This window comes from Podarcis gaigeae (assembly GCF_964106915.1).
Source record: "Podarcis gaigeae genome assembly, chromosome: 16".
NCBI lineage: Eukaryota > Metazoa > Chordata > Lepidosauria > Squamata > Lacertidae > Podarcis > Podarcis gaigeae.
This window is the reverse complement of record NC_139693.1, coordinates 26,587,771-26,607,468: the sequence shown is the minus strand read 5'-3', so window position 1 is coordinate 26,607,468 and position 19,698 is coordinate 26,587,771. Positions and strand designations below refer to the sequence as shown.

The following is a 19,698-nucleotide window of genomic DNA, read 5'->3' as shown; positions in this document are numbered from 1 at the left end:
CTTATAAAAACAGTCTAGTGGTTTGCACTGCCTGCTTCCCAATGAGTTTTGCAAATCTCAGCAGGTAAGATGGGGATGAAACTGATTGGCTCTGGTGCCACCTTGGCTCTTTGGCTACCTGTATTCTGCCCAGCAGTCCCAATGGGCACCAGCCACTGATAGCCTATGCTGAGCTTAGGAGGGTGACAAATCTTTGAAAGGCTGCCATATTTGTTTTCTCTCTCTCCAGAGGCCAACCCCCTAGATATTGATTTGCAAGACTAACCTGACACTGCAAGCTGTTTAGCAGTGGAATTAGATGCCTTGGAAGAAGGTGTCTTCTCCAAGGTTAAGAGGTTTCTAAGCAGAAACTGGATGTCAACCTGTCAGGGATGCTATAGCGGGGGGGGGGGGGGTTTGAAATGGATGATCTCTGAGATAACTGGCCTGCTAGTTTAGCAGGATTGCTGCATTGTTTGGCCCATTGAAATAAATAAAAAATAAGTAGGGTTGTTGTTTTTTTTGCGGGGAGGGGGGGAATAAAATCACTCTTAAAACAACTGAGTTGCATCCAAAGTCTGTCATACTCAAGAGCAGCCCTGCTGAAACTTAGATTAATTTCACTGGGTCTACTCTGAGTAAACAGGGTCATATTCTACCTAGCTGTTAGGTAATACTCCTATACGCTGGCAGATTTGAAGGGCTGACTCCTCTGTTAATAACGTAGAAGGGGGAATGTTGGGAACATAAAGGTACCATGGCAACAGATGTTTAAAGGAAGCATCATCACTCTTGAAAAGGAAAGATGGGGAATAGCTGAGAGGAAGCAAAAGAAAATCCCCAAAGTGTTAAAACAGGTGAGGGCGTTTGAAGAGAGAGAAATGAACTCTATTTAGAGGATCTGTGTCAATTTCTCCCTTCTATTTTGCTCCAAAAACCACATGAAATACCACCTGTTTAAATATGAATAATGCTTTTGCTATATCTGAGTAAATTTTTATTTCTGTGACAGTAATTGCTTCCGGCAAAGAGAAAAGTAGATTTAAAGGACATTGCCGCCTAGTGCCACAGGTTTGATGTGGGCTTTGTGCCGTTAAGAATTACTGGAATAAAAAGCGAGACTTGACAAATCCTACATCATTGTTGCACCTGCCAGCTTGGGTGCAAACAGGGCGATTGGAGGAGCGACTCCAGAGACCTGGGGACATGGATGGCTAAAGGTATTTTATGGGGCCTTCAAGGACATGTTAGGATACTCTGTGGGGGTTGGCAGGTTTGCTGCTCATTTGCATGTCAATTCCCACAGTGGCATTTCTTTTTTCTGGCTAAAGGGAAAGTTTTGCATGTGTTTAGGCACCTGCCTGAATGGGAGAAAACACACACAAAGGACAGAGTGAGAAAACCCCCGTGCCTGAATTAAGGAATGCCCATTGTGGGATCAAAAGGATTCACTGAAGGCTTTTTCCATTTATAATTTTGCGGTGATGGAAGCGGGCTTGGATCTGGAAACTGGTAAGACTCAGTTGCCTACTCCCCTCTCCAGCCAGGCTAAACATTTAGACAATTTCAGTGGGAAAGTAATTTGTGATACCGTAATTATTTTCTATAAAACGTTAAAAAGAGCCGGATAGGAATTGCAAGTGGAGGGAATTCATCAAGCAGGTTCAGGCTGCGCCGTCGGGCGATGGGGTTGTTGGCCCATCAGTGTTCTCTGCGGCCGCCGAGGGAGCGGCCTGGGCGCGCCCCGCCGAGGCCCATCAAGCGCTCCAGGTGCGCTACGACCCCCGAGGAGGGCCCAAATGGGCGCCCAAGTCCTCCCTCCCCAGCCCCGCGGTGCACCGATAGGTGGGAAGCAGTAGTGGGGAAGGGGAACCAGCGGCTGGGTCCGTCGGGGGTTAAAGCCCCGCGCCTCCGTGGAGCGCCCCGCGCGCCCCCCACCCCTCGCCCAGGCCAGGCGCGGCTCCGAGGCGGCCCTCCAGGGATCACCTTCATCAGAGAAAGAGACGAGGAGGGGTGGCTGGGTGTGGGGGCTTTAACAGGAATTAGAGAAGGCGGGGGTTGAATTGCACCATCTGCATTGAGCAACTGGGGGAGGAGAGTTCAGGCTGCAAGCCGCCCCCCACCCAGTTGTTCCAGCCTAGATCCATTAGACCGGGTGGGGGGGTGGTTCAACTCTCATCCAGGCAAGCCCGTCCTTGCTCAGCCTGGGGCGGGGGCCCTTGCCGCTGCTGGCTCGGCATTGGCGGATCAGTGCTGGGGAGGGGGGGAGGGCGGCTGCAATTGCAGCAGCAGCCCCCAGCCCCCGCGGCCAGGAAGGGGGGGGGGTTGGGTGGTGGCGTGGGGTGGGGGGCCGGCCTGCTGCCTCTGGCTGCTCTTGCATTGGCGGATGCGGGGAGGGAGGGGGGCAGGAAGCGAGGGAGGGGGGAAGAGCTTCAGTGGCTGCAGAGAGGGAGGGAGAGAAAAGGCGAGCGGGCGCGGGGGGGTCCCTTTCTACATCGGGAGGGGGGCCGCCAGCGCCGAAGAAGAACCAGCAAAGTTTGCAGCGCGCCCCGCAATCCGAGGCCCCGGCCGGCTCAGCAGCCCCCTGCCGGAGCGCTTTTTTTTTTCCTTTTTGCAGCGCGGGGGGGACCTCGGGACTGCCGGCCCCCCCTCCTTCTTTCCCTCCCCCCCAGGGGTGAAAGTGCAAGAGGAAGTACAGCCGCTGCCATCTTTCCTCCGCTCCAAACACACACACACACATACACCGAGGGAGGGGGACAGGCGGGCGGACGGAGCGTGCCGGCAGCCCCCGAAAACTTCCCACCGACGGCGGCCAAGAGAAAAAGACAGCCGGAGCCACCACCGACGCCGCTTCCTCGTCGTCCAGCACCACCGGCAGCATCGACAGCAGCTTCCACGGCGGTCCCGCTCCTGCTGCAGCGCCTCGTGGCGGCCGCGAAGGAACTCGCCTGGGGGGAGAGGCGAAAAGGGGCTGCCTGCCTGCCTGCCCGCCCGCCGCGGCTGCTTCTGCTCCTGCGGCCTCTGGGCGCTCTCTCTCTCTCTCCCCCGCCGTCGGCCTTTTGTTCTTCCTGCCTTCGCTTTCTCTTCCAGTCTTGCAATTGTCTTTGGGATTTGCATTGCAACAACCCCCGCACGGGGCCGCCTTCATCTCCATCTCCTCCTCCTCCGGTTCCTGGGCGCGCTCGCGCACACACGGCGCCGTCGGGGCCCGGGGATTTTCTGGAAGGCGCGAGGCGGAGCGCGTGCGCCATTCTGGTTCCCCCCCTCCCTCCCTTTTCTTTTTGCATTCCGCCCATCCTCTCCCTCCTCCTCCCCCGCTTGAAGGGCGCGCGCACCAGCCCCCTCGACGGGAGCGCGTGAACGCAGCAGGCGAGGAACAAGAGGACGCGCTCCCCCTGCCGGCCGTTCCTGCTGCTGCAGGCGCAGGAAGGTAAGGCGAGCCTCCAGCAGCAGCAGCCCCGATGGAGCGGGTGAACGAGGCGGCCGCAGCAGCAGCCGCCGCCGCTGCAGCCGCCGCCAGTGCCAATGCGTGCGGCCCGTCCCCACCGGGCTGCTACACGTACCAGGTGAGCAGGCACAGCGCCGACCTTCTGCACAACCTGAACCAGCAGCGCAAGAACGGCGGGCGCTTCTGCGACGTGCTTCTCCGCGTCGGCGACGAGAGCTTCCCCGCGCACCGCGCCGTCCTGGCTGCCTGCAGCGAGTACTTCGAGTCGGTCTTTAGCGCGCAGGGACTGAGTGGAGGCGTTGAGGGCGCCGGAGGTACAGGAGCCTCCGGGGCGCCGGACGGGGGCGCAGCTGAGGCGACCGGCGCTGGAGGGGGCGGCCCCGGGGGCGGGGGCGGCCCCGGCGGGGTGGGCCGGGAGCTGGAGATGCACACCATCAGCTCCAAGGTCTTCGGAGACATCCTGGACTTTGCCTACACCTCACGGATTGTGGTGCGCCTAGAGAGCTTCCCAGAGCTCATGACAGCCGCCAAGTTCCTTCTCATGCGCTCTGTCATCGATATCTGCCAGGAGGTCATCAAGCAGTCCAACGTCCAGATTCTGGTCCCTCCGGCCACCCGCCCAGACATCATGCTCTTCCGTCCTGGCGCGGGCACCACCGACCTGGGCTTCCCCCTTGACATGACCAATGGCACTGGGTTGGCCCCCAATGGCAATGGGATCGCCGGGATGCCCGAGGATGAAGCCACTCGGGCTGCCCTCTCCGCCGCTGCCCAGTCTTCCTTGCCTGTCTTGCAGGGGGTGGACCGTCTTCCCATGGTGGCCGGGCCTCTCTCGCCACCCCTCCTGGCTTCACCCTTCCAAAACGTTGGCACTGGCGCCCCCTCTCTGAGCAGCAAGCGGGGTCGGGGACGTCCCCGCAAGGCCAACCTGCTGGACTCCATGATGTTCAGTGCCCCGGGGGGTCTGAGGGACGCTGGCATCCTGCCCTGTGGCCTGTGCGGGAAAGTCTTCACAGATGCCAACCGCCTCCGCCAGCACGAAGCCCAGCATGGCGTCACCAGCTTGCAGCTGGGCTACATCGACCTCCCACCCCCCAGGCTGGGCGAGAATGGGATCCCCGGGCTGGATGACACGGCCGCCCCCCGCAAGCGGAGCCGGACAAGGAAGCAGGTGGCTTGCGAGATCTGCGGAAAGATCTTCCGGGACGTTTACCACCTGAATCGGCACAAGCTGTCACATTCTGGCGAGAAGCCCTACTCGTGCCCTGTGTGCGGGCTGCGGTTCAAGAGGAAGGACCGGATGTCCTATCACGTCCGGTCCCACGATGGGTCGGTGGGGAAGCCTTACATTTGCCAGAGCTGCGGAAAAGGTTTCTCTAGGTAAGAGCGGGTTGTCCCTGGGGTCATGGGTTTGGAATTAAAAAAGACTTTCCAGACGTTGGCGGCTGGTGTGACAATTAGCTGACACCCACAAAGATCTGGGCAGAAACTGGAACGTTGCAGGTCACAGGTCCATCAGCAGATGTCCTCCCGCAGATGTTCGGATTGTATACTAACCTGAGCATCATGCTGATGGGAACTGCAGCCTGAAACATCTGGAGGGCACCCTGCTGTGGGGTGCAGTTCTAGGTGGAACTTTGTGAGGAGTGGAGGCTAAAGGTAAGAGCCACCACTGCACAGGTGTGCCCAGGTTCTGCAGTAAACATGGGGTGGGTGATGGAAGGACAGAACACCTGCTGGGGACATGCAGAGAGTCCCAGGTATATTGTCCACCGCGTGCTTGGGGAGGGCTGTTTGTAGTGGCAAAAGACCGCCTATGCTGGCTGCCACATAAGATGCAAATCAGCACCATCTATTTAAAGCATATTGAGCATATATTTTGAGCACATGACTTTAGTGAATCCTGGGAACTGCAGGTTCCCTTCGCAGGGCTACTGTTGCCAGCACCCTCAACAAACTGCAGTTCCCAGGATTCTTCAGGGGGAGTCATGTGCTTCAAGCGTACACAGAATGTGCTTTCAGGGAATAGTGTGGAACTTCTCAAAGTGACTTAACAGCATGCGCGTGTTGTAAATTTACTTTTTGCGCAGAAGTAAATCCTGCAAGGCTCAGGACTGAATTTGCTTAGCTTAGGGTTCACAGGGATGCAGCCTTACTAGGAAGTAATTCAATTACTCAATTACTTCTGAGTAATTTGGCTCAGGGCTGCAGGGATCTTAACCACTAGGGAGCACATGGCTGGCCAGGTAGTGTGGGCGTTTCCCCCAGAGCCTGGATCTCAAAGGTTCTCTTTATGAGAGTGACCTGGACTTCAAATTCTCCACCTTCGTGTCCTGAGCATTTTCTGGACATTGGTTGAGTTTGGATGGCTCTCTCCTTGAGAGAAATAGAACACTGTTCTTGAATTACAGGGCATGGATGTAAGTATTGTTGAGTGTGTTTGCAGAAAGCGTCTGGAATCAGATCAGTACATGTGTGTCGATCTCGAAGGAGAGGGCAGCTTCGTTGGTCGAAGGTGGATTCACACGACTGTGTGGCTTGCACCATAGCATGGTGTTCTCTGTCCGTATGAGTGACTGCGAATCAAAGCAAGTCTCCGTAATTCAGGAAATCACGTTTGTTTAAAGAGGTTGTGGCAACCTAAAGACTGGTGGAATCCTTCACAAAAATCGCTATTGTGGTGGTGGAGAGAATCAATTTTTACTTAGACAAATATGATGACTCCGCTCTTAATTTCCCCTTTTGGGTAGGAATGTCACAAAATAGTCCAGGAGTTACGCCTACTTCAATATTTCTCTGGTTTTGCATAAGATCCTGCTTCGTTTGCACTCCTAAAGGTACCACTGACCAAGGCAGACTTCATCAGCCTGGTGCGCTGTAGATATTTCTGGGCTACGACTCGCATCAGTCCCAGCCAGTGCAAACACGCTGCCATCAACCCCAGCATCTGGCTGTGGTGCCTGGGGATGATGGGAGCTGTAGACGAAAACATCTGGAGAGTACTGGAGAGGGCTATCTGGAGAGGTACCTGTTTTGTTTCTGGCTATAGTTCGATAATCACTTCTGCAAATGGACCTGAACTGTTGTTTAATTAAAAGAACAGCAGACGTGACTTGTCAATGGTAGCATTTTGCTTAAGATAACTTCAGCTATAAGCAAGAGGTTGTGTTTTCCCCCTCTGAAACTGGACTGCCACTTTAAAAAATCAAAAGCCATAACTTCTTTTTTATGATCTTTAAGGTTCAGAGATTACTATTATTATATTTGATTTATTAATCACCTTCTGAACCATCATCTCAAGGCAATCTGCATTTAAGATAATTAAAAACAGTTAAAAACACCAACAGTAAATAAGAACAAGACTAAAACTCGTAACATAAAAAGAACCCTCCTGGGTTGTCCTGTTCTCACAGTGGCCGGCCATATCCTTCTGGGGAGCCACTATCCCATTTGTGATTCCCAGCAAGTGGCATTCAGAGGTATACAGAAGTAATAGACTCACAGAATTGTAGAGTTGGAAGTGACCCTGAAGATCTAGTCCAACCCCTGCAGTACAGGAATATGTAGTTGTCCCATACACGCCGTGCTTTTCCCCCAGGGGGTATTCAATGGTACGCAATATCAGCACCTCTTTTTTTGTGTTAAAAAGTGTGGCACTTTTTCTACCAAAAAAACCCCCCAAAACTGCACAGGGATCAAACCTGAAACCTTGACATTATTAGCACCTTGTTCTAACTAAAGGAGCATTTTCCGTTGGGTGGATTTAAAAGTAAAGATTGATCTATGCCTTAACCACTTGGGGCACAAAATGTTGACAGGCGTTTTGCTGAATCAACCAGGTGTGCACACTCATTCGGGCTGCAACTCTCAACCTGCTTTCTTCCATTGAACCCAGTGAAGTTTCCTGGTGACCAAGTAAACATAGGAGTGAGTGGAATTCCAGCCCTAAATGCAGTTTCTGTGAAACAAATCACAGTGAGTTCAGGAGAACTGATTAACATTGTACACAGGTTGTACATTGACAATAAAGGCATCATCATCATTATTATTAACCAGAGGTTCTTGGGATCATACCCACATTTGTGATTCAAATGGAAGATACTTTTGAGTAAATATGGTTAAGATGGGGGTGTTATATTCCTGCAAATAATAATAATAATAATAATACTTGTACCAAGCAAGGTACATTTAAAACCAGGGTATTTAAAGTCTTTTAAACACCTATTTTTATTTAGAGGTACGATTTTTCTGGGATTGCTTATGTTTGAAACTTATTTGTGAAAGCATGTACGTAATACTTTTAGGCTGGAGGGAAATAAAATACTTAATTTCCTCTTCGTTTGTATTATGGACAATTAATGTCTTTCTAAAAAAAGCACCACACTCCTGGTTTTCAGAAATGTTGACTGCTCAAGATTATGGTAACTTAAGAAAGGAGGATTTTCATCTTTTTAGATTGCCTTCTGTAGGTGTGCCTTTTTACAGCACCTTGATATGCAGATGTTTAGCAGACAACCATACTTCTCTTTGTTGTGCAAAGTGCTACCTGTTGGTTTAAAACATCAACATGTTTGTTTTCCCCCCTTAGTTAGTTGAAAATATACAGAAGAAAGGCACATTACATCCTACAGGTCCCTTTCTGAAAAAGAGAAATGCATTTGCAGGAATTATAAACAACCACTTAAAGACTTTCCTGATGGTTCATAAAGTTGCCCCTCTGTTTTAATGGTATACACCATTTTAGAAGAGGTGTTGCCTTTCTCTCCCCACTCCCCCCAAAATTGATTCCCTGCCATTTGAGGGAGAGGCTTTGGGAAGGAGGTCTATTAGCACGTGCCCCCTAAAAAAAGAAAAGAAAAATAGGCAAGGCATTGCAAAAGGGCAATTCTTAGCAGACTACAAGGAAGGCTTCAATTCTGCAGATTCCCTTGGCAGGAACCTCAAATAAAATAAGGGGAATTTGCTTCTCAATAAGGGGGCAGGGTAAGATTTTTGCATATGCAAAAGTCCCTTTGGGTTCAGTGGTGCTTATTGCCATGTAAGTGGATATAAGAAGGCAGCCTCAAACTTGTATAATAAATGGACTAAAATTTATTGATTCAGAGGAAAGTTTGACTTTTCATTGCTGTCCTGCTCTTTCCATACTTGCCCAGAAGCATCACCCCCCCCCCCCGGTCGAAATAGTATGTTTTTTGCCTAAGCTTTCCCTGACCTGCAAAGTTGGGCCCTGTTATCCCCAAATTTCTGTTTTAATAATGCTGTTTTTATGTTGTATGATCTGGTTTTGTTATCATTTATAATACTGCTTCTAAGGTGCTTCTGCATACCTCTTATGGGATTTTTCAACATTAAACAATTTAGAAATGTTTTTAGAAGTACTGTAATATAATAATTAGCAAAAATAAATAAATAGCTGTGGTTCCTGCATTGCAGGAGCTTGGTCTAGATAAGTCTTTTGAGTCCCTTTCCACCTCCGCAATTCTGTGATTCTATGAAATATGTCAGCAAACCAGCTTTTGGTGGGACTTGCTCCCAGGTATGGGTGTGCTGAAGGTTTTTAAAGTCTGTTTCAACATTCACAGTGGCTCTTAAAACGAGGGGTTGATTTTTTGGGGGGGTGGAGCTGGAGGAGCCTTGGATCACAGGGGCGCATTTCAGGCCCAAACCAGACCCTCTGGTTGGGCTACTTCAGCTCACCTGCCTTTCCCTTCAGGTTGAGCAGCTTAACTGGGGATCTGCCCTATCTGCTTGCTTTCCTGGAGGGTGAATTCTGCTGAGCTGCATGTAATTGGCTGAGGACAGAAAAGCCGTTGTGAGAAGACAGAGAGGGGGAGATAATCTCATTCCAAGCAGCTTTTGGCCTCAGACAATGCCGAGCTTTCTTCCCACCAGGAAAAACCAGCAGCGTTTTGGGATCTACTTTGGTGACGCTAGGAAAACAGACCAGACATTTTCACCAATGGGGTGTGGGTGTCAAAGTGCTATAGAACAGCCTCCCCCAATCTAATGCTTTCCAGATGTTTTGGACTACAACTGCATACAGGCTGGGGCTGGTGGGAGTTGTGGACCCAAACATTGGTAGGGCCCCAGGTTTTAGGGAGAAGGCTGCTGTATCATGGAGGTTGAGGTCCTCTCTGCCTTGGGATTGTGTCCAAGTAGTGCTAGAAACTCAGATATAAAAGGTAGGTGCCAAATGGCTCCTTAAAGCAAGGTTACAGTCTCCAAAACGGAATGTCTAGTTGCCATTTTGGGGCGTCTTATTTTTCTTTTTTTTCTTTTATATATATAATTTTTATTAATTTCAACATACCAATTATTATACATTCCACAGAGCTTCACATCTTATACAGTCTTTTTGGACTTCCATCAGCACCTCTGATGATCCACCATTTTTATCATTTCTGCATTTCTTAAATTCCTATTGCCTTTGGTTATCTTAACTCACAATCCACCTCTTTAACATTTTTGCAATAATTCAAATAATTTACCTCACAAAACTTCTTGCAATCCTACAAAGGTAATCTGGTCATCACAATTACTTTTCAAATAGTCCGTAAATTTATACCAGTCTTCTGTGAATCTCTGATCCCGCAGGTTTCAAATTCTTCCGGTTAGCTTATCCAATTCTGCATAGTCCATCAATTTCATCCTCCATTCTTCTTTTGTCGGTAATTCTTCTTGCTTCCATTTTTGTGCCAATAATATTCTTGCTGCCGTCATTGGGCGTCTTATTTTTCAATTTGACTGTGATTGCTTCTCAGTTAAACATCTGGCTAGCTGAGATGACAACCTTGAACTAGGTTAAGAACTTTGGGAACTTAAAGAACAAACGTTGTTTGATCCAGAGACAGTCCACATATATATTGGCCCATTCCGACCTCTTTTTCGTAGTGGTGACTGCTCCTGCTCAGGCTGCACAGAAAAAGCATTTTGGTTCCAGAAATTCGTTCCATTAGTACATATAGAATTCTACAGGATGTGGTTTTATTAGTGTGTGAAAACAGTCCAGATTCAGTGATTCCCCCCCCCCCCCCAGCAAGCAGCTCTTGATGCTGGAGATTAGGGCTGTGTTATAAATCGATGTATCGCCTGATATTGGGTTTTAGATCAAATCGCAATAACTGTTTTTTTTAAAAAGCGACTTTGCAATTTATCACATGTTGTGTGTGTGGTATTCAGAAATCACAATATTGGGAAAAACAGGAAGCCGGTGCTTCTTCCTGTGTGTGCAGCCCTTGCTAACTCACCTCAGCCAGCTCTTCCCTGTCTCCTGCAGCAGCAAGATATAGCTACAAATCACTATTCAAACATCAACCAGCAGATATCCCCAAATAGAGCTTTGAGAACCAGTTAGCTCTTAGTCTCCCCAGCCATGCAAACGGCAAGCAGGGACGTCTTCCCTCAAGGCTCTTGCTTAAAGGCGCCAGACTGGTAGTTGGCTTAGAGAAAGCCTGCAGGTTCGGACTTCTGGAGCCCTTCCCCCCCATAAAACCATAAAATGGGGTTAGTAAAAAAAAAATGTCAGACACCTCCCTTTGACATTTGACCCTCTTCTGTCATTTCCCCCCCATCTGTCTGTGTGTGTGTGTGTGTGTGTACAGTGGTACCTCTGGTTACGAACTTAATTTGTTCCGGAGGACCGTTCTTAACCTGAGGTACCACTTTAGCTAATGGGGCCTCCCGCTGCCACCACCGCGCGATTTCTGTTCTGATCCTGAGGTAAAGTTCTTAACCCAAAGTACTATTTCTGGGTTAGTGGACTCTGTAACCTGAAGGGTTTGTAACCCAAGGTACCACTGTACTGCTTGTGGGTGTGTGAGTGACTACGTGTGTCTCCCTCCCTGCTCCCATTGGTGGTATTTTTTGGTGAAGCGGCAGCAACCAGCATCAAAAAGCACAGGGTTGTTTTTCATTATTATTATTATTATTATTATTATTATTATTATTATTATTAACCCAGCCAACACTTCACACTTAGTTTTCTGTAAGCGGCAGCCAGCCCCTTCTTAAAACTGTACTGCTTGTGGGGGGGGGGGTGATTGTGTCTCCCTGACTGTTGGTGTCCCCAACTGATGCTTCGTTTGGAGCCATGGCACTATTGCAAGAAGCAGAGAGGCTTATTTAACACCGTTTTTTTAGCCCCATGTTTCTTTAGCTAAGTCTGCCCTGCAGTGCTTTGCTTGCTCTCTCTCAACTCTTTCCCTTCTGAGTTGCTTCCTTCCTTGCTCCATGAACGAGTCCCAGTCATAGCTGTCAACCTTTCCCTTTTCTTGTGAGGAATCCTATTCGGAACAAGGGAATTTCCCTTCAAAAAAGGAAAAAGCTATGGCCCCAGTTCTTCCCAGTTCTCTCTCTCTCTCTCTCTCTCTCTCTCTCTCTCTCTCTCTCTCTCTCTCGTCTTGTAAATTGCTTCAGAATAAAAGGGGGGGGGAAACACCCAGTGTTTATTGTGTGTGCCTTTCTTTTGGGGCAGAAGCAGCCCACAGGTTTCTTACTAATCCAGCCTATGCTGTCAGCCCATGTTAACGAGTCTTTGGCTCTCCCCCACCCCCCGCCCAGTCGCAAGCAGGAGGGAAATACAGCTTTGATATGCTTGTTGGCTTGCAAGTTGCTCCAGAGTAAAAGAAAAAAACCACACACCCTGCTCTGCCATTTGAACTTCTTCTGTGTCTTCCTCCACCTGCCTATGATCCCCATTTTCTCCTATATGGCTATGCCAAGAGTGGACATTGACGAATGCCCTCTGATGGGGGGGGGGGCAAGGCACATGAAGCATCCTTCCCAATGTTGAAAGGGCTTCAAAGACGTGTTTTGCTATCTCAGGAACAAGTGTGGCATTTGAGAGTGTGTTCAGCACAGCTGACAACGTTCTTCAAATACAAAGGGCATCTCTATTGGCAGAGAACGCCAAAATTTCATTTAATGATTTCTGTTCTGTAAAATTTTACCCACCCTTTCTGGTTTGGCCTGGTTTATAAAAGAAATGCAGATTTTCCTGACAATAAAAATATATAATTTGTTTATATATTGTTTTGTTAAAATGTATCCATTCCATTCTTTCTATTTTGGCCTGGTTTTGAAAAGAAAATTAACAGTCAAATGAACTGGTGTTGTGGGCTGTATACATTCAATTAAGACTCAACAATGAATTATATTTGAATATCTACTGACTTTGCTATTTTCTTGTTTAGTAATGTAATCAAATTTTTAGGGAACCTTTGATATCTATGCTACTAATTACATCTACAGATTTAATTTTAGAGAAAATGTGCTGATTTAAACATTATTGGTACAGTAGTTCTATAGCATAACAGTTGTAACAATATGTTAAAGTAAAAAATTATCAGTTTTAGACTTGGACCCATAAGTAGTAGCAGTTGCCAGGACATGACCATGTTCACCTCTACATAGCTCCAGCCTTATTTCAGATATTGTGATATATCACAATGTTTAACTGGTGATGTATCATGATGTTGAAAACCAGATATCTCCCAGCCCTACTGGAGTTGCCCAGGCATCTTCACTTGGTCACAAGTGGTTGATATCCAGGTGCAAAATGTGCCTGGCAAATTTCAAACACTGTCCACCAAGGGTTAGTCATAGGAAAAGACCTATGAGAAGTACATTGAGATCTTGTCTAACTACATATGCATACTTGGGTCCCCTACTGAGTTCGGTGTGAGATTCACTCTCCAGTAACTCTACTATGCTTGCAACCTTCTTGATGTCTAACTTGAATCCCATTGGTTTCTGTGGAGCAATTAAATCAGTGGTTCCCAAAATGTCTGCCATGTGGAATGCCCTCCCAACTGATGTCAAACAGATAAACAACTATCTGGCTTTTAGAAGACATCTGAAGGCAGCCCTGTATAGGAAAAAAATTAATGTTTGATATTATATTGCGTTTCTATATTTTGTTTGTGCGATGGAAGTGTAAATGACTACCAGACTTTGAAAAGCTGGTATCACTGGATCAAATTCAACAATTTTGTTGAATCAAACTAAATAGTTTTAACTGGATTTGGAACAAATGTGCAGTTAATTCTTACTGTTCTGAATTTGATTGTGTTATTATTATCTTCCTTATTGGGTCGTGTGAACCACTATTCTGAAAAAGGCTTTGTTTTTATAGGTTAGGGGGTGCTGGGGATGACTTTAAAGAACCAAGGGGGGGATGGTGGCCTGAAAATGTTTGGGAACCACCAATCTAGAAAACCTCTGTTGTGTTTGGTTACAATAGATGCTGCAGACCTAACTCCATCTTATCTCTCTTTTTGTCCCCTTTCTCAAGGCCTGACCATCTGAACGGGCACATCAAACAAGTGCACACGTCAGAGAGACCTCACAAATGTCAGGTAGGAACTACTGGATGGAAGAGGGTCTGTGATGATGGGGAGGAAGCCTGTGAAGAAGGTGGTGGAGATGCAAGCATTCTTCTGTACACCTGGAATTTACCGTGCTCCTTGTAAACTTGTTCTAGAGACACTCCGCTCCTTCCCCCCACCCTCTTCCCAATGTCATCTGCTTCTCCTCCCCTCCCTCATATGGTCTCTCCTCTCCCTGCCCCTCCATCTCATCCCTACCTTTGTAGCATTTGTCTCCACTCTGCTCGCCCTAGGCGATCAACCTTTTCTCTCTGCAATCAGCCTTTTCTCTCTTCGTCCTGCCTGCCCGTCAACAGGTGGGCTCTCAAGGTCCCTCCTTGATTTTAAGGAAATTCCAGTTAGCTGCTGAACGCATTTTTTGTGGGTTCCTCCCCCCCACCTTTGAACATCGCACTGAGCAAAATTGGAAGCTCCCCCCACCCTTTTTTTTTTTTTTTCCTAGCAAGGGGACACACAGAGCATTGCTCAACTTCAACTGTGACACGGCTTTGGGGAAGGTGGGGTGGGGCTGTTTTTTCTTCCTTCCTTTCCCAGTTAACGTAACTGTTTCTGTTTGGATTTGAAGAACAGTAAACACCCCTGGACTTGCTTCAGGGAAGAGGCAAGCTCCTTGCGGGGAGGGGGCAACTCCAAAACCCAGCTAAGGCTTAAGACACGATGGGCGTTCAAGCTGGTTATCGTTTCTGCTAGCTGCTCTACCTGTGACCTGATTGGATTTCTCCAATGGCCTCTGCCACCCTTCTCCTTTCTGAGTGGTAAAAAGGTGATCACATACGAGACAGGCATGTTGGCTTGCTTGCTTGTTTCATGAAATTTATATACTGCTTGAACGTCAAAAGAGAAAAGCCAACCTCAAAGCAGTTTACAAAACAATAAAACTATCAGTTAAAAGAACTCTTTAGAACATCCAAAAGCTAAAATCAGTGATTAAGCTCAAAACAGATTAAAACATACATCAATGTTCTGTTTCTGGGTGGCGCTTGCCTGAACAAAAACGTTTTTAGCAGGCTAAGGAAAGAGCACAGCAAAGACACCTGCCTGCTGTCAATAGGCAGGGAGTTCCGAAGTGTAAGCGCACAAAAAATGATTTATCAGATGTGGCACCTATAATGTTGCCAGTTTCACTGATAGAAACAGGTGGGTGTATATGAGATAAGGCAATCTTGCAGGTAAACCTGTCTCAAGTTGTTGAGGGCTTTAAATACTAACAGTAACGCCTTGAATTTGGCCCCGTAGCAAATTGTACAGCAGGTGCAGATCTCTGAGCCCAGGTGGTAAATGCTGACATGGCCTCACTCCTGTCAACAATTGCGCTGCAGCATTCGGCACTAACTGCAGCTTCCGGATCGAGCGCAAGGGAAGCCCAGCATAGAGCACATTGCAGTAATCCAGTGTTGAAGTAGCCAACGCATGAACTACTGTGGCGAAATGCTGATATCACTGCTTTTACTTTTTTTTCTTGGGGGCGTGGGATGTGATCTTTAATGCCGTGGCATGTTTTGCTGTGAGTTCCTTATATAAACTTAATATATTTTAAATCCATCTGTGAGGATTCTGCTGAAGCAGATGTCACCAGGTGGGGGGGGTATGCAGATGTGAGGGTTGAGCACAGCCATTTTGTCAGAGTATGATCTGCTTCTTTGTAAAGCTGGGGCTTGTTAAAAAAAAAATCAGCAGCAGCTACAATACAAACTTTGGGAAAGAGAGGGGGAGAGGGAAGGCACCCAGAGCTCCTTGCAGAGGGTTCTGTAGTGTGGCCGGTACAATCAGTAGTAAGATGAAGAAAGCTTGTAGGTTCCTGCAGAATAAGTGGGGCAGGAGAGCCAAAAACAATGCCAATCTGTTTCACATCTGGCAACCATTGTGTCCCTTTGGTTTCAGATGGTACAAGGGTAAAGGGGACCCCTTACCATTAGGTCCAGTCATGACTGACTCTGGAGTTGCGGCACTCATCTCGTTTTATTGGCCGAGGGAGCCGGCGTACAGCTTCCGGGTCATGTGGCCAGCATGACTAAGCCGCTTCTGGCGAACCAGAGCAGCGCACGGAAACGCCGTTTACCTTCCTGCCAGAGCGGTACCTATTTATCTACTTGCACTTTGACGTGCTTTCGAACTGCTAGGTTGGCAGGAGCAGGGTCCGAGCAAAGGGAGCTCACCCCGTTGCGGGGATTCAAACTGCCGACCTTCTGATTGGCAAGTCCTAGGCTCAGTGGTTTAACCCACAGCGCCACCGGCGTCCTTTGGTACATGGGTAGACGAGTCTAAAAACCCCAGGGCACAAATTTTCATGGCCCTCTAGTGGCTATGGTGACTCATTTAGCGTTAACTCTATATAAATTTATAAGGAACTCGCAGCAAAACATGCCATGGGCTTTTTAGACTCGTCTACCCATGTACTATCTGAAACCAAAGGGGTGCATTGGTTGCCTGGTTTGATTCCCCCCCGCCCAGCTCTCCTACCCAGGGTGGATTTGATTTAAATCAAATCACTTTAAATCACTAGTCAGTAAGACTTGGTTTAAATCTCTCTTTTTTACAGAAAGACTCATTCTTGCTGGCATAATATTAATATTTACAGCCAGAGGAAGGTTTCATTTTTGGAATAATAAATTTTCAGAGTAGTTTTTAGTTATATCAAAAATTACTGATTTGGTTATACTAGTAGAAATACATAGAAAGATAATTATGAAATTATTGTGAGGTTTAATAAGTTAACTGTTTATATTTGGACACCTTTTCTGCTGTACTTTATTGGGGGGGAATCATTTCCTTAATAATAGTTTAAACAATTTATTTAACTAAAGCAATAACATTATAGCATATGTATCCATGTTTGTTAACTGATGTGGTTAAACGTGTTTTTTTTTAAAAAAAAAACAGCTTAGACTGAGTTTTAGCACACATGAAAAACTTAAAACAAATCCTTATTTCCTGATGAATAGCCTTTGGACTATAATGTAACTTAAATAGAAAACTATATTTAGAAAGATTTTTCCTCCAAAAGCATTTTATTTTAAAAATCTGATTTAAATAAAAAAAGCAATTTAAAAAAATCATCGATTTTTATCCACCCTGCTCCTACCCCACCAGAAGGTCCTAGGTTCAATCCCTGAAGGCAGGTGGCAATGTCCTCTACCTGAAAGCTGGGAGAGCCACCTTCTGCTGGTCACCGTCACAAACGTTGAGTTAGGTGGACCAAGCATCTGACTTGGTTTGTTTTTAAAAGGAATCCATTAAAGGGTTCCAAGATCAGTCCCTGGCACAGGGTTGGAATTGCCATCTGCCTGAAACCCTGGAGAGCAACCTTCAGTCAGTGTAGACCAGTGATTCCCAACCTTTTTTTGGCCATGCCCCACCGAAGCATCTCTAAAATCCTGATGCCCTCCGCCCCCTGTGACTTGTAATTCTTATTATTCAAAAAGTGAACTCCTATCCACATGGAAGAAGCCTAAAAGGCCATTAACTGTTAATAATTCATTCTCAAATTGCCCCCCTTAAAAATAAAATTGCTCTCCTGTGGGGCGTGTGCCGCACATTGGGAACCACGGGTGTGGGCAATGGTGAGCCACATGGACTGGTACTCTGACTCAATATTAGACACAGCTGTGTGTCTTCCTATGCAAGATTTTCCCTTTGTCAAAGTTTGGGCAAAGACACTTGATTCCATCTGGCACCTCCCTCACCCCTATCCACTGGCTAGCTCTACAATTTGCACCCTACAGTATGGGGAATAAACTGGGTCAATTTTGTAATCCCTTTCCCCTCACTGTTTTTATTAAAGTCACCCCCCAAAGGTCTTTGTAATCTTAAATATATGTTTCACAACACCCCCTCCCCCCCAAAAAACCCTGCAGAAGTTGTGAAGATCTTAGCACGTAAGATCTTGAAGACAATTGTACAATTTTACCTCAGTTAGATTAAGGGGTTTAAAATAAACTGTGGCAACCACCATCACCCAATCTGGCATCTTCCAGATGTTTTGGAGCCCAAAACATTTGGAGAACGCCCAGTTTGGGAAAACGATCCATAGCTATGTGTTGGTTGGCATGAGAAAAATATAACTTTTTTCAGTTCAGCTGGGAATAAATGATACTTAGCAAGGCATCCTGAAGATCCCATTAAGGGTGTTTATGGGAATTATTTTTTAAAATACATCTTTTTATATTTGGGTGCATCAGTCTGTATTTATATGACCTGCAAATTTTAATATCATAATTAGCGGTTCTCCTTAGGCTTCAGTCCTGAAGCTGCTCAAGAGCAGATGAATTATTAAGGTGTGTCGCAAATGGCCAGTAAATTCAAGTTTGCAAACTAAAGGTTGACAACTTATTTAACCAGCCTCTGCTGCTGTGCCTTTTAACAAGGGTTTAACATGCAGACATTACAAAGTGGCTGTGTTCATCTCCATGCTGTGAAAACCTTGCCCTGCTGATTTCTTCAGATGCAGCTGCTAACTGTTAAAGGCAGAAGAACTCAGCAGTGGCTGTGCTTTTTTCTGGTCAGTTGGCAACTATTTGGGTGCCAACTCACCTTAAACGGCACAGCCCTTATTCTCTTTTAAGATTGCCTTCCATTTCTGAACCCGTCGGATTTCTCAAAAGCATGCAATTCTATCAGTGCCATTGCGAAACAGAAATTCTTCTCTTCTCACCATATTTTTAGTTTTTTTTTTAAAAAAAAGTTATATTTTATATTTATTTTCCCATCTCCTAACTAGGAGTTAAGTATCTCAATGCAAAAGAATTCATGTGGCTGTTGGTTTTTCCTACCCAGCACCTTTATTTTGCTCCATTCAAGTTATGGTCTGAGATAAATTTATTTCACATGGATTTATTTCTTAAAATATATTTTCACTTTATTTGGCTACCCAGATAGAGCTTTACTAAATGCACGCTGTCTTTTGCCCAGGTGTCTTGAAAAAACAAAGTACAGACAGCTGGGTTTAGCGCTCAAGGCAGTGCATGTCCCTTTCGTGCAAATATATAAATCCCCAACAGTTATAATTACAGAGAAATATAACTATGGCAAAGACAACTTTCTCTACAGTTGTGCCTGCCTTTTTAAGGGGAAAGTGCTAAATGGAATTAGTGTCACTTGTTGTACAAGCACCCATCACCCAGGGCAAGAGTCGTATCTCGCCCCACCAAACAGTCAAGTCACCTGACATCATTATAATACGCCAGATGATTGACAGGTGGGTTGTCCTGTCCACCTCTCAAATTCGGTTGCGCAGAGGTTCCCAAGCCCTTGGGAACTGCGGCTCGAGGCTTTGCTACTGCACTAACACAATGAAACTACTATTCAGTTTGCAATGAAACTACTACATAAAATGATGTCCTCTCCACCACCAGTTTAACCATGGTTTCAGTGGAAATCTCTTTAATCAATGTGGCTTCCTCCAGCAAAGGAACAACCATGAGCTCACTTTAAGCTCCCAATTCTTCCTTTGTAGCCCTGCCAGGATTTGCCCCACAGCTGACATCATATATGATAATTGGGTGTGGTTTTGGAGAAACAGCCTTTTGAGCCCAATAGAGAGGCCTGGTAGGCCAGAGCTAAGCCACAGGCTAGAGTTTCCCGACCCCAGGACAGGGGTGCCATGTTTGGGAAGGCTGCCATAAAAAGGTTCGTTAAGTGAGTCATCATTTAACGATCATCGCGTTGGAGCCCACTTAGTTTCTCGTCAACATTGGCTCTACAATCCACCGTCCATTTCCAGCAGCAAGGTCAAATATATTTTCCTTATCTAATTTTAACTTGGAGCTGATTCAGGGTCTGGAAGGGCAGTCTTTGTGCAGGGAACACCCACCAAGAACTTGATCTCGCCGCTATTCGTGTTTACACCAGGTGGGACTCAGCAGACCAGTTCACCTGGTCACCTTAAGA

At 46.8% G+C, this 19,698-nt stretch overlaps 1 protein-coding gene across 8 annotated transcripts in view; it reads left to right on the top strand.

Annotated features, from left to right (window-relative positions):
• Positions 1-3,440: 3,440 nt before the first annotated feature.
• PATZ1 (POZ/BTB and AT hook containing zinc finger 1) overlaps positions 3,441-19,698 on the top strand; it is a gene marked incomplete at its 5' end in the record, with an annotated part of 32,108 nt that continues 15,850 nt past the window's right edge. For all 8 annotated transcript variants that reach the window (XM_083717180.1, XM_083717181.1, XM_083717177.1 and 5 more), the window contains 2 exons: positions 3,441-4,807; positions 13,719-13,782. In XM_083717180.1, the coding sequence (XP_083573306.1) occupies positions 3,441-4,807; positions 13,719-13,782 (1,431 nt within the window). The remainder of the gene's footprint in view (positions 4,808-13,718; positions 13,783-19,698) is intronic.